The 15780-nt window shown below is 28.0% G+C and overlaps 1 protein-coding gene across 1 annotated transcript; it reads left to right on the top strand.

Moving 5' to 3' along the window:
- Positions 1-2426: 2426 nt before the first annotated feature.
- Positions 2427-5183, top strand: LOC107476278 (transcription factor RAX2). Its single transcript, XM_016096074.3, has 3 exons — positions 2427-2639; positions 3227-3356; positions 4397-5183. The coding sequence occupies exons 1-3, from the start codon at positions 2504-2506 to the stop codon at positions 5109-5111; spliced, it is 981 nt and encodes a 326-aa protein (XP_015951560.1). The 5' UTR covers positions 2427-2503; the 3' UTR covers positions 5112-5183.
- The last annotated feature ends 10597 nt before the right edge of the window (positions 5184-15780 follow it).

Raw genomic sequence — 15780 nt, forward strand, 5'->3', positions numbered from 1 at the left:
TTCTTTATTTCTCTCTCTCTCTCTCTCTCTCTCTCTCTCTCTCTCGAAAAACTAAATTTTATTCAAAGTAAATTAGTTTTTACTTTTTAATCACAATGGTTTAAAACCGCTGCTATATAATTTGACGCAAAATATTTGAACAGCAGCCGTTATATCAGTATAGTTTCTGTAAATTATTGCAAAAATTAATACTCCCGTACTAAAAAATGCCTATTGAAAAATAGTTAAAGATCGATTTTGTTGTGAGTATAAACTGCTGCAAATCACAAAAAAAAAACCACCATTATAATTTAATTTTGAGTGATATTCTAAATTCATCTCTAATCAATAATTTTGTTTTAGACAAATTATTCACTAACAAAAAAATTGTCAAATTGGTCACTTATCTTTTAGATAAACTAAATCTTAATATTATTTAAAGTGTGTCAAATTTGTGTTTAATTTTTCTGTAAAAAGTTAATTAATATGGTTGAGGATTATTAAATTTTTTAAATTAAAAAAAATGCACTAATTTATCATTTTATTTGGAGTATTATTCATAAATTTTTCCTTCTAAGTTGAACTTCTAAAACAATTTGCAAGTATCACATGTTCTTGATTGGAAAATATCGTTGAAAATGAATCGTACACATATTGAAGTATAAAAATATTATTTATATACTAAAATCAGCTATTAAAATTAGTTATATATAATATATTTGTATATATAACCTAGTCAAAATGAAGTTGATGTTTTAGTCCAAAATTGAAAAATCATAAAAAGACTCCAACTTAAGATTTTCAACTTGAGGCATTAATAACACCACGTCGGTTATATAAACTTTGACTTACGATTTGGGAGAATTTCAAATAAGATGATAGATGACTAATCATTCATATATGTAGAGGTTAATATTTGAAAGGTCCGTGTTCCTAAAATGAAAACCTAAGATTTAACAATAGTATCAAAATATTATATATCACAATGATTGAAAAATAATGCCTAAAATGAACATCTTATAATATAATTAATTGGCCTCGACTCCATAATAGTGGGGAATGCTCTTATAAAGTTGTATAAAATATTTTTTTTAAAATGATTACGTGTTGTTATATTATTGGACATTTTAATGAATCGATTTTTTTAAATTTTTTAATTAATTATAATAAAACCAATTTTTTATAACAATAATCAATATTTTAAAAATTGGACAGATTGACCGATCTAATCGATTCAACTAAAAACTGACGTAAAAAATAATTCGGTTTACTCTCCAAAATCCACTTCCAACACCCACCTCATCTCCAATTCATGAATCACTATCACTATCTCTCTGAATTCTAAACTCAAGGTCAAACTCACTCAACCAAAATTTTAAGTTCTTTCTGCAATAATTTTGGTGCAGTACTGTCGCCGTCCGTGTTTTTTTTCGGTGCTCCTGTTTTCTTTGATTTATTAAAAATAGCTTATTAACTAGTTTAATAAAAATGTTCAATCATATTATGACACGTATACACATTTTAAAGAAAAAAACATTTTTTATGTCTTTATGTAATAAGCCTCCATAATAGTATTACAAAAGTAAGATATCATAAAGTAGCTATTTATTACTAACTACATCAAAATAGAGATGACATTAAATTGTGATAGTAAATTGAATACTATAAGATGAATAATATAATATAATGTTGAAAAATGAAAATACATTTTGGCTTATTTAATGGCAATTTGTCAATACGTTGAAAATGTGTAGCATTATTAATTACTGTACCATCATTTCCAACGAGTTCTATATTCTATGAAAGTTAAAACTTGGAAGCAGACTTTGGATACTTTTAGGTGCAATAGAAGGTTAGACTTCCCTTCCAAAAGGGCCCCTATATTTATTTTTATATATATATCTTGATAACATGTGTCTATTTTATTAAAATTTATGGAAAAAATAATTTTTTATATTTTTAATGTATTGAATATACTAAAAAAATTAAAAGATTTAATTTATATTATTACGCTGTTAAATTATGTTTTTAGAATATAAAATAATTGAAAACCCTAACTTGACTTCTTAATTATCTTTTTTAATTTTTAAATAAGGAAAATTTTTTATTTTTATCTTTTTATTTTTTAGAAAAATTACATATGTATTTAGATTTTCTACTGAACTCTTAATCACTACTCTTATATAAAATAGTGATATCAATTATTCGCATTGACTTATGCTGTACATATATTTTCTATGAATAACTATTTTAACTTTTTTTCCTTGTTGGTGAACCACCTTTCAAAGTTTTGTCCGATTATATATCTTACTAATTAAAATAATATTATATATTAAAGACCTAATTAATACACCTATCTAATTAATAAATATATATAGCTCTACTACTCATTAATCCATTATTTCTAGATGACAAGATAGCCTTTGTACTTTCTCAAGGTTTTCATCAAAAACATATGTGTTTAAGAGAATTTGATGAGAGTCTCAAAATTAAATTAAAGCACAAATAATCTAGAAGAGAAGAGATGGGAAGAGCTCCATGTTGTGACAAGGCAAATGTAAAGAAAGGTCCATGGAGTCCTGAAGAAGATGCAAAGCTCAAGGAATACATTGACAAACATGGAACTGGAGGAAACTGGATTGCTCTTCCACAAAAAGCTGGTAATTAAGATCTCAAGTTAACTAACTCATAAATATTTATAAGTTACTAGTTTAATTTAGATCTCATATATTGAGTTTTTGAATTATTGAGATTTAGTATTTAAATTTACTTAAAATTATATGAGTTTCGGTTAGCTTAATTAGTTTTTCTTTTACTAATTATACTTATTTTAAAAGCTTAATTAACTTAATATTTTTAATATGTTTTTTTACAAACTCTTCTTTAGCGGACCTGAAGTGTGATTGTATATTTTTATTTGTTTTATGTTGAATTTCTTTATTTTTTTTAAATATTAAAGATCAAATTCTAAAATTTTTTGTTATAAAAATTTTAATAACATATCATAAAATTATTTATTAAAAAAACTGAGCTAATAAAAAATATGCATAAATTATTATATCTCTATCTTTTACTAATAAGTAGTGTGTGAACAAATAAGTCATAATAGTAATATTAATCTCTTTAATTTACAAGGTTAGTTCTTAATTAGTTTTATATTTTACTTGTATATTATTCTTTTTTCTTGTGTTTTTAATTAGATATATATATGTGAATATATAATCAATTTAATTATGTGTTGTTGTAGGTTTGAAAAGATGTGGGAAAAGTTGTAGACTTAGATGGCTTAATTATCTTAGACCCAATATTAAGCATGGAGAGTTTTCTGAAGATGAAGATAGAATGATTTGCTATCTCTTTGCCAGTATTGGAAGCAGGTATATATATTATTATTATTCTCCATTATTCCACTTAATGTTTCCACTTCCATATTTTCTAGAAATTAAAAGTAACAACAAAAGCTAATAGTCAATAATAATTATAATAATAAAATTGCACATATAAACATTTTAAAAATTATTTCTTCAAAATCTAAAGATTATACAATTACACATGTACAATTCTTTTTAAAATAATGGTTTTGGCTACCTTTCTTTTTAAATAGGATCAAATAAAAAAAGATTTTAGAAAGTGAAATTGGTTTGTATTGTAATTCTACTTGTACAATATATAACTTAGCAATTAAGATTCACTGCCCTTAAGTATTTAATCCAAGTTGATCTTAATTAATATATGTTATATAAACAAATTTATTAGACAAGATAGTTTTGTGATATTAGAGTTTAGATGTATTACAAGTCTCATATTTTTTAAGAATAATATTTTTTATATAATTTATAAGTATGAAATATTTTTTATCTCATAATAAGTTAATTTTTAGGTTAAGTTAGACTCACTCAATCTCATCATTTTTAAGAATTTGGTTATAATTAACTTTTTTATAAAATTTTATATCTTATTCATCACGCTTTAAGCATAATACTTGACTTATCGAAAAAAATAAAAAAATATTAATTTTTAAACTCTTCTTTTTAAAAAATAAAATTTTTTATTCAAATCAAAATCACAAATTGTTAATTTTATAAGAAACAAAAAGGACTTTTAAAACACATATATACATACTTTTTAATTCGTTGTTAGTTAAATTTAGATCTAATAATATAAAAATGAATCGTACGAAAATATGTTTATATGAAGATGATAATAACTAATATATAAATATATATTTATACTAAATAGATCAGTCAAATATGCTAAATTATCTAACTATTTTAATTATTAACTTTGAATAGAAACATTTTTAGTGAGTAATGACCTATTATAAGTTCTGTATTTTGGTAAGTTATATGTTTCTTATCTTGAAACTAATTGCATTGACACAAAAACAAATGCTAACACAAATACATTGCAAGTGCAGATGGTCAATAATAGCATCTCAGTTGCCAGGAAGGACAGACAATGACATCAAGAACTATTGGAATACCAAGCTTAAGAAAAAGATGATGCCAATTATGATGGACCCTTTAACAATGAACAATAATAATAATAAGCCTCATCCCCAAATTACCCTTTTGTCCATCCTCCAAAATTCATCATCAACACAACATTCTCCTTCTCCTCCATCTCCATCTCCTCCACCATTCATATCAAACACAACCGCCACTAATAATAATAATGACACTTATTATTACTACCACCCTCATGAGTCCATTATTTCTTACTCATCATCAAGTGATCCTATCATCAATGCCAATAGTAGTTCTTCTACTTCTTCTGATTCTATCATCTTCCAATCTCAACAACAAGAATCTTATATGGATAATAACACCATTGATAATCAGAATTATCATCAAGAACCAGCTGAACAACTTGGATATTGTGGTGATGATTATTACTATGATTATGGTACCTTTGTGGACCATATAGTTGCAAATAATAATCATAATAATTACCACTATAGTGGGGTAGAAGATGCACAAAAGTTTATGCATTTTAATGGTGGCAGGGGTAATGTGGGGACAGAGAAACAAAGTAGTACCTTGTTGGAAGAAAATCCATTGGATAATTATGGAATAGATGAGACTAAAGAGCTTGTATTAAGCAACAATAACTTTTTGTTTGATCACAACTAGACACAGGAAAGGATCATGCATGTATTATTGATAATGTTGGAGAAACTATATTATTGCATATATTATATTATATTATATATATTCATTACTACTAAATTGAGTCTTACTATAATAGATGTTGAAAGTGTAAGTGACTAAGTGAAATGTACATGACATGAAGAACCATGAAAAAAATGCATAAACTAAAGTACATCGAATTACATTAATACTTATGTTAATTTGAGTGTCAAAATCATTATATATTCATCATGTAACTAAGGTAATCAAACCCACAATTTAATCCACAAAGATGTTTCCAAATGAAGTTATCAGAAAGTAAAGTTAGAAGCTCCATAAAATTGAGCGAAGATGTCTAATTCTATTTTTGTATATTTTTATGAAGGATAAAGTAATTTTTATTCAAAAAAGAGGGACACTTTAGATTTTAATTTTTTTATTTTAGAACAATATAATTTTTCTGTTAAAAAATCTATTAAATAATAATAAAAATTAATTTTGTGGGAAGTTTTATTTGTAATTTGCGAGGGGTTTTAAACTTTTAAAAACTATTAATAAATTTATTTTTTTTAAAAAAATTTCACCGAGTAGTGGTTAAGTGGAAAACGATGTCGTTGGAAATGATGTCGCAAGAAAAAATAATTAATTATAGTACAAATGCTTCTAAAGGAAAAGATAACATCGAAAAGGAACTAAAATATGAGAACATTAATGTTGATGATGTTGGTATTGGCAATGATAACGGTCAATGAGATAACAATAATGATAAAGTATGGTTACACAAAAAAATATAGTAGAAATAAAAATAATATTGATGAAGATAAAGAAGGTGGTGATAGTAATGATTATGATTATATTGTTAAAAAATTTTTTGTGGGAGTTTAAATAAAACCTCCCACAAATATAATTATTGTTATTATTTAACTAATTTTTTAATAGGGGTCATATTGACTCAATACAAATGTTGAGAATCGAAGTGTCTTTTTTTTTTACAAAAATTACCTTGTCTTTTGTAAAGATGGACAGAAACCGGATTGAATCTTTATTCTAAAATTGATCTGAGTACTCCTTAATCCAAAATTTGCTAAATAGATAAGCTAAAATCTTGCAACATCACTCGACAGTTAAAATTTATTAAAACACTAATACATCGGTATACTTAAAAGCTTTCTTATATATATAGGTAAACTCTACCATACCCTCTCTAAAATAAATGGTAAATTACTCCTTGCGATATATACAGTAATTAATGATAAATTATCCTTTTATCAGAATTCCAAAATTTACGTTATCTTCTCTTTTTTTATGTTTCTCTTAAAATTTAATAACATTGTCATTTTCATCATCTCCACCAAATACACTTCTTTTCGAATCTAAAAAAAAACTAATGCATTGATAGGAGCATATTAAACTATTATATTCTCATCAAAAATATTAAACTATTATTCAGATAACAATAATAAGACAAAATGGAATAAGTATTTTAATATTCACATTCGTCTCAAATATTAATTAATTTTTTATTATTCATGCCATTAATTACCTATAAGAATTTTATTTATGGTGCAAATTCATATATACCATACAAATCCATACCTTCTTGCTTCTCTCTGGACGTAATATCTTCTAATATGAAAAAAAATCTTAGAAAGAAGGGAGCTGAAAAATTGATAGTTGTGCTCATTGAAATTGGAGATTAAAAATATAAGAACAAGTTTAAAATTCTAACTTAATTGATTGGAAATGGTGATTCGATTTCAAAGGAATTAGAATTTTAAAATTGGAGAAGAAGTGTATTTGATGGGGATGATGAAAATGACACTGTTATCTAGTATCAAGAGAAACATAGCGTCAATTAAAAAGAAAAGAGAAGATAATGTGAATCTTGAAACTCTGATAGAAAGATAATTATCAATAATTACTGTATATATCACAAGGGGTAATTTATCCTTTATTTTAGAGAAGGTATGGTAGAATTCACCATATATATTAAGATAAGGGCTGAAAATTTTTTTATCCTAAGCCTTTTTTATTTATGAAATCGTTCTTAAGATTTAACTTAATTTTAAAATCGTCCTTTTTACCAAGTTTTTTATTTTTATTCCAAAAATACTCCTAACTAAAAAAAGAAAGAAAACATTGAATAAGGGGGAAAGAGGGAAGGGAATCACATTAGGGGAGGGTGTGAATTGGTTCAGGGAAGGGAACGTGGGGAAGGGAAGGGGAAGGACCACCGTCGCTGCTCTGCGCCGCCTTCGCTGCTCCTCTCCCTTCACGCTAATCCCATAGCAACCACGACCCTCTCTCCTCCTTCTCTCCTTGTTTAAATCAATATTGATTTAAAGTAAACCGTTTCTAAATCTCTTCATTTCTCATTACTAGCACAATCATAACTGATAAACAGTTAATAATGTACATGTTCTTGTGTGGAAGTGAACTCCGAGGTATAGCTCGTTCTGTTGATATTTTGAACTTGCTTTCCTTAAGAGTGAGAGGAAGGAACATCGTCTTCTTGTAAGAACGGCGGCGTTGGGCATTTGCAAAGAGACTCCAACGCTCAAATTAGTAAAAGTAAAAGATAAATATGAATTATTCGAAATGAATAACGTACCTCTTTCATATCAAGAGTGGATATATTTATAGAATTGTTGTGATAATTGCTCTTTAGTGAGCTGTTACTTAGTGGGTCTAATTATGTGATAACTGCTCTTTAGTGAGCTTGTTTAGAGAGATTTGTAGAGAAATTCTTGTGCTCATCTGAGTTGGCATGTAATTATTTTGATTGTAGGAAATAAGTCCATTAGGAGAGCAAAAATATGTACTCTTCACGTACTCTTAAGTAGTGTTTATTTATTTTTAACTAGATTTCGATTTATAATTTTATCCGAGAGGAAGTATAGCAAACAGAACGGAATAATACATAATGCTTATAAAAAAATAAGCCTAAGAAAAAAAAAGATAAATAATTCTATCAGAGTTATCCTTTCAAAAAAAATAGAAAAATTTCCCACAAGTATGATAGATCTAATGGAGTAGGAATTTGGTGCAAATCCGAAAATAACTTGCAATCGTGGTATTTTATGTATGTGTTCCCTATAGTACGGGTTACCTACAACAATGAAAATATTTTTAATAGAACTATAAAATACTATAATCAAAACACACACAGACACACTTATATAAAAGAGAGTACTAAAAAAAGTACAAAAAGAGTACTAATAAATTATAACCAAAAATTTTAATACATAAATTTAAATTTTTTTAAAAAAATTATAGTCAAAGAATATTAAAATAATATTATTTTAATTAATATGTTTTTTTAGTAATTTTTATTTAAACATAATTTTAAATGATGTAATTCAAACATTTATTTTATTATAATTTATTTTGATACAAAATTATTAAATATAAATAACATCAATATCAATTTATTTTTTATCAAAATAAATTTGTAAAATCAATTTTATACAAATTTTGGTCTATAAATTTTAATCCAAACACATACTTAATTATTTATTTAAGATCTATAGATTCATTCTTACAAACAATAACTGTATCACAATCCTATATTAAAGATAATTAAAGATAAATACAAAGAAGGTTGAAAACAATAATAAATTTTAGCGATGAAGCAGCCTTTGGACCGTGTAAATGCCAATAAAGATGGCATTACTTCCGATTTCAATTTGACTCCGATCATTAATTTTGGGATAGTTAGCTCGGATGACAATAAAGGAGTATTCTCTCCACGCATATATGCCGTGTTCTTTAGACTACATATTCGAATCCTAAAAAAGATGATGTGAGTTTAACACTTTGTTTGGAACAGCTGATTTTGGAAGGAAGGAAAATGAATAGAGAGAAAATGGATGGAAAAGTCCATTTTCCTTTGTTTGGATTAGAGTGAAAAATGGGTGGAAAACAAAAACGTAAGTGTGGGGCCCATATAAATTTTTTCTTCTTATTGCGATGAAAACTGAAAAGGGAGAGTAAACAATGTTAAATTCCATATTTACCCTTTCAATAACAAAAAATAAAATCTCTAACTCACTTTTATTTTTTCTTCTAGTTGGTGTTTTATTATATGTATTTGTCTGAAAAACAAATATTTAACTTTTTGTTTATGACATTTAAAATTTTAAAAAATCATTTAAAAGATTTTTTTATTGAAAAAATAATTTAAATATATTAATAAGTTATAATTTATATATAATATATGTAAAGATAATAATGTAATTTTACTCTATTATAATTTTCTCCCTTCTTTTCTTTCCATTCATTTTCTTTACATCCAAACAATATACAAAGAAATTCACTTTTCCTTTCATTTTCTTTCCTCTTATTTTCTTTCCTCTTATTTTCCATCAAACATCCAAACAAAGTGTAAGAGTTTTTTTTTTCTATTATAATATGATATTATAATCCATATGCTTACAAGCTCTAAGAATAAGAGAGTACGAGAGAGTACGAGACGAGAGTACTAGAGAAAGAGGGCGACGGAATAAGAAAACACAGGGTGGGTAGAATAAGACAACTACATTACATAGAAAATTCGGCAAATTTAAAACCGAAAAAGATACTAGCTTTTGGAGAGTGAATCATTTATATTTTTGTGGAAAATTTACTGAGTACTCTTTAATCCGAAATTTGTTAAAAAAATAACCTAAAATTTTGTAATATAACTGGAGGACTATTTTTTTAATAGAGTCATCATCATTTATTATTTTGATTACTAGTTAATTAATAATGTTTAAAAATATTAACTAAAAATATAATACTAAATTATTAAATTAAAGATATTAAGTTACTAGTTAAAAATACTTACTAATATAAATTAAAATTGTTGTCCCTCAAACTTTTTTCTCATGCATATTTATTTTTTTAAAAAATGCTATTTGTATATTAAAATCAGTCTAATTATTCTATTTAAAAAATGCTATTTGTATACTAAAATCAGCTTAATGCTATTTAAAAAATGTTATACATTCTAACATTTAAATTTAAATGACATTGCATTTAAGCTAGCCTAATTATTCTTAGGTATTAAATCAGTAAAATAAACTTCTATTTTTTGTATAAACAATAATCATTACCTAACTAATTCCATTTGAAGAAATTTTCGTACTCTAAATTATTCAAATTGTGATATTAATGGTTTGATGAATCAGGAGAGATAGAAAAAGAGAAAAATAAATTCTTTTTATTTTGAAAAGAATAAAAAATCCTTCGAAAAATATTTATTGAGTTATCACACTTTATATACTATGTACTCCTTATGTACTCTCATTATAAAAAAAATTACAATCAATAAATCTATATCTATTATTGATAAAAAAAATAATCTAGATATATAACACCATAAAAAAAATTAGTGTGGGATAAATCAATGTGAAATGCCGACTTATAGGTTCTTCAATTTTATTAAATTCTGATTAAAGTGCCAGTAATCTATCGTATTATAACACCTTCAATTTCATGAAATTTGGAAATGAACTCATTTTTGACTTGATGGATTTTAGAGACAAACACAACCCTCAATCCTAAGTACTCTAATGGATTGGACAATTCATAATTCTAGATATACAACACACCCACATACTCTTCACATTTTCTAAACCCAACCGATACCTTATTACTGTCAATCTTAAGCTAGATTCTAAAATTTTAAGGACTATGGTGAAGATGGTCCTCGAGGATCGGATTTCAGTTTTTGACGGCAGTGAGTTCCTCTACACTGCTGAATCATTGCCCTTTGAGAACCTTCCCTGCTCTTTAACTTCGCCTTGTCTACAGCTATATTTACAACTGCTTCTACCAACTTCTTTGCAATTCCCTAAGTATAAAAAATGTTAAAAATCAGTAGAATCGAGTTATGAATAAAATAAAGTTACAAAAAGAGTTATGGACAGAAGAGTTACATAAGTTATAATAGTGACTATAATAAGTAGGATAAAAGATGACAAAAATAAAAAATGGCACACCTTTCTTCCATGACACTCATTTATGATCTTCACAACTTCTTCAGGACTAATATGCTCCCATAGTCAGTTTGAGGCAAAGATGATAAATTTGTCCGAATTGTGTAGAGGTCTATTTTCAACGTTTAGAATTTTCTACCAGTATGATAAATTTAATAGAGTACAAAAAGAGTACTAAAAAATTATAATAAAAGAGTATTAAATTTTAACACAAAAATTTAATTTTTTTTTAAAATATGCTCAAAGAGTGATAAAATAATATAATTTTAAATGATATAAGTTTATGTCTCTATTTAGTAATTTTTATATCTTTTTTCTCTGTTATAATATAATATTATAATTCATGCTTACAAGTTATAAGAACAAAGGAGAATACGAAAGAGTACAAGAAATAATTTATAGAGTACTCCTTAATCCAAAATTTGTTAAAAAGATAAGCTAAAATCTTGCAACACTATTTTGACCGGTAATTAATTAATAATATTTAAAAATATTGACTAAAAATATGATACTAGATTATTAAATTAAAAGTATTGAGCTACTAGTTAAAAGTACTTACTATTATAAATTAAAATGATTGTCCCTCGCACTTTTTTTCTCATGCATATTCATTTTTTTTCGACATAATTCCATTTCGGCAAAGATTGAGGGTTGAGAGATGACAAAAGGAGTGAGATTGAGGGTGGAAAATACAGGGTGGGTTAGAACTAGGGAACATGTAAAAGATTCGAAGATTTGGAATCGAGAAGAATACCAATTGTTGAAAAATGAGTCTTTCTCTATATTTGATTCTTTGTTGATAATCTCCCGAAAAACATTTCGAAGAATGAATTATTCTATACTAGACTGGACGCATTAACATATCTATGTATCGCGAAAACAAAAAGGTGGTAATAATATGTATGTTTTTGCGTTCATCGATACACAACGAAAGGTGGAGCTCTAAAGGCTATAGTATGAATGAATTGTATGAGATTGAGAGGGAAGATTGTGTACGTGGGAGAAGTAAGGTAAAGACAACTCAGGAAGGAGGTGATATTTGGAACTAGACCCGCATCATGGAAATGGGTGGACAAAGAAAGTAGAAGTATCGATAGTGAAAGAGAATCTGGACTAGCTACAGAGAAGTCTGGTCGGCGGCACAAAGAAGGCAATTGACTTTAGTTCCTTGAGGAATATAATTGGAAAAAACTTGTCTCAAGTTGTCCAAGTACGGGAATTAGGAGCATATAAAGTTCTTTTGACTTTTGATTCTGTATTGAATGCGAAAGAAGTATATACGTTTAAAATGCATAGTCTCTTGCAATTCTTCCATAATATATGGAGATAGATGAGACGGAGCGATGCAAAATTCGAAGAGTATGGTTAGAATGCTACGGAGTTCCATTACATGCGTGGTCAGCAGATACCTTTAGTATGTTAGGAGGCCAATGGGAGGAAGTAGTCGGTTGTGACAAAGTGACAGAATTGTGCATGTCTTTTAGTGTTGGACGAGTGCAAATTGATACTTGTATCATTGATATGATTAATGAATGGGTCTATATCACAATATGTATCAATGGATTCGATGTACTAGTGAAAGAAGTGGGACAGGAGACTTTTGGATTGAATTGTTATGAAGAAGCTAATGGAGAAAGTGACCATAGCTGTAAACAACGAAGAACAGATGCGAAAAGAGAGGTGCGGGTATGAATTTAAGGAGTACACGGGCTACAAAACCGACGATTTTCAACTACCAGGCAGCCGATGTGGTGATGGGGGACCTGAGGAAAAGATAAGGGTAGGTTAGTAATTCCTGAAATTATTTTGAATGAGTGGATTAATGATCATTCAAATCAAAATTAGGTAAAAATGGTAACATATAAACCAATTTATGAAGGACTTGAAGGGAGAGCAAATTGTATGGGATGTGATTATATTAATTATGAACCTGGTTCTGAAAATACAATTACATGGGTTTATGAAGGTAAATTTAATGAGATGGAAAGGAGGGACAAAGGGAATAAGAAAAAGAAGGTTTTTTGTAGGCTTGGTGCTAGGCCCAATAATTCCAGGATGTCCAAAAAAGGTAGGGAATGATCCTTGGTTCAGTTCCTCAATCAACCGATTCAGTGATGTTGGGTTGGGTCTAGAATTCAGGCCAGGCTTGATGAAAATTGTTAGAAACAAGAGAGTAATCTAAAATAGTATATTATTCAGGTTGTATTCAAGTTGTCTGGAATTACACAATATAAAATGGTATTTATAGATGCTAAGAAAACCGTAATAATAAAAACGTAATATCTTATAATAAATATTCAGATATACTAAATAGTACTAATTGATCCTAATTGATCCTATTTATATTCTAACAGAAATGGAGCACGGTTTCCACGATAGGGATGAACACGCTAGGAAAGGGTCTATGACAAGTGTGAAGGAAGCTGCATCTGCGAAACTTGCGTTGGAGACCTGCACAGAGATGACCGAGGGAGACTGAATCGGTGTTGAAGGAGAGAAGCTAAAGGCAGAGGAGGTTCAACGTGGCAAGGGAGATGTACAACTCTGACGCCACCTATGTTGGATCGTGAGATCGAAGAAGAGTTGATGGCGGAGAACCTTGCGGCTACTCTCCCGGCGATGACATTGAATGGAGGGACTGGTGGGTTGGGTGTGTGTTGATGATGATGGTGCAGAAGATGTTGATGAAGGAACGGGTGATAGGGATGACATTGTGAATGACAGTGGCATGGACTCTGACACAAAGAGAACAACATTGACAAAAGGACAAGGAGAGCTATCGGAACACGATGAAGAAGTAGCTGGGAAGAGGGTTATTGATGATGGTGGTTTAGACAAGAATGAAGGAAGTAAGGGAAACAGAGATAGTATTTTGGAGGAGCAGATACTTGAAAATAGAAAACCTTGGGACCTCGCGTTGGAATCAGGTGCAATTTTATACAATGAAGAAGATGATATTATGGCTATTTTCCAAGCACATAATAAAAAAATTGCTCATAAAAGAAGATTGGTAAAACAGAAAGAGAAAGCAAGGTGCTGTAGACCCAAAAATAAAAAAAAGATGTGTAATAATTTATTAAAATAATTTTATTTTTCGAATGTTAGGGGATGATGGAAAATTGAGTATGGTCAAAAACCTCAAGAAAAATTTATATTGAATATGTTAGGCTTGTTTGAGACTAAGTGGCAGGTAGTGACGAAATTTGATGTAATAAGAATTCGGAGGAGTGATGTTGCAGGATGAGAATATGTTGAGTCGGAGGGTGGCTCAAATTGTTACTGTTAATTTGGGATGAAATCATGTTTAAAATGAGTTGCCGTCATAAAGGAGAGTTTTGGTTGTGTGTTGAATGGGTCTTATTAAAAATAATTTCAATTATGCTTTCTTTAGTATGTGGGGCTCATACAAGAGAAGAAAAATTTGCTGTGTGGAAGGAATTGAAGGATTATGTATGGGAGACTTTAACGAGATTGTGCAGGTGGAGGAGAAAAAAAGATGTTTGTCAAATTAACAGAATTTTAGTAAGAATTGGATACAACAAGATATACAACTGGTGGACTTCTGTTTAGCGATCTTACAATCGGTTTGACAGAGTTTTAGTAAGATTAGAGTGGCTGGAGATATTTCTACGAGTATAAAATTAGAAGTACACTACAAAAAGGAGGAACACAAAAAATAGTTGATGAGTCTTTTTGCGATATTTTTTTCTTTTTTAACTTTTCTGTTTGTTTATTATTGCTCTTGCTCTACTTATTGTATTAATCTCTCTTGTTCAAAAAAAAAATTCCATTTTGGCACACATTATTTGCACAATTAGGTAGAGTGAATATTTTCATTACAATGATTATAAAATTTTGGTAATATTTTAAAAAATATCTAAAATTAAAATAATATTTTTTAATTTAATTTGATCCATTTTTACATTTTTATTTTATTTTAAAATTTAAAGTGTTATCAAATAGAAAAAGTATATGACCTTAATTTTAGTTATACTTCTTAAGTGTTTCCAAAAAAAAATTATAACTACCATAATTAACTATATAATAATAATAATAACCAATCATAATATTTACCTTATTAAAATAGTATGATGAGTTCTTCTCATGACGTTTAGTCTTTTCTCTTTTCAAAATATATCACTCATTGTTTCTTAGTATTATTTTTTCTTCTCACATCTCGGTTACCAAAATTTTGAGAAGTTTTTAATCTTTTAGACTAAAATATCGACTATTTTAGCCTAAAACTATTTAGTCTTAGTGGGGAAAAAAAACTTTGTAAGTTACCAAATACCCCCCTTTCCAATACTTGTGAATTAAAAGTTCAAACCATAGGTGTAAAAACCGGACTGGACCGACCGGTCGAATCGGACTTTATACCGGTTCGGTCCAGTATTTGAAACGCACAAGGAATTGAACCGGTCAAAACCAGTGCGAACCGGTGAGGTGATCTGACCGAACCGTTTGGAAGAAAATATTTCTAAAATGTTTAGATAGGGTTTGAACCCCTACCCTCAAGAATACTAAAAGACTCCACAACCACCAAACCACTATGTTTTCTATTAAAATTAATGCAAATTATAATACATATAGATATCTTTCATCAAATAGTTTACTTTTATTTAATTTATTTTAATTTTAATTATAAACTCACTCATTCTTAAATTAATTATATTTTTATTTAACAATAATTATAA

Source organism: Arachis duranensis, chromosome 2, assembly GCF_000817695.3.
Source record: "Arachis duranensis cultivar V14167 chromosome 2, aradu.V14167.gnm2.J7QH, whole genome shotgun sequence".
In the NCBI taxonomy this organism is placed as follows: Eukaryota; Viridiplantae; Streptophyta; class Magnoliopsida; order Fabales; family Fabaceae; genus Arachis; species Arachis duranensis.

Bases quoted from the DNA above. Each gene is read 5' to 3' on its own strand.
- LOC107476278 (XM_016096074.3), top strand. From the start codon at position 2,504: ATGGGAAGAGCTCCATGTTGTGACAAGGCAAATGTAAAGAAAGGTCCA. The intron at 2,640-3,226 runs GTAATTAAGATC...GTGTTGTTGTAG, and splicing joins TGCTCTTCCACAAAAAGCTG to GTTTGAAAAGATGTGGGAAA. The intron at 3,357-4,396 runs GTATATATATTA...TTGCAAGTGCAG, and splicing joins TTTGCCAGTATTGGAAGCAG to ATGGTCAATAATAGCATCTC.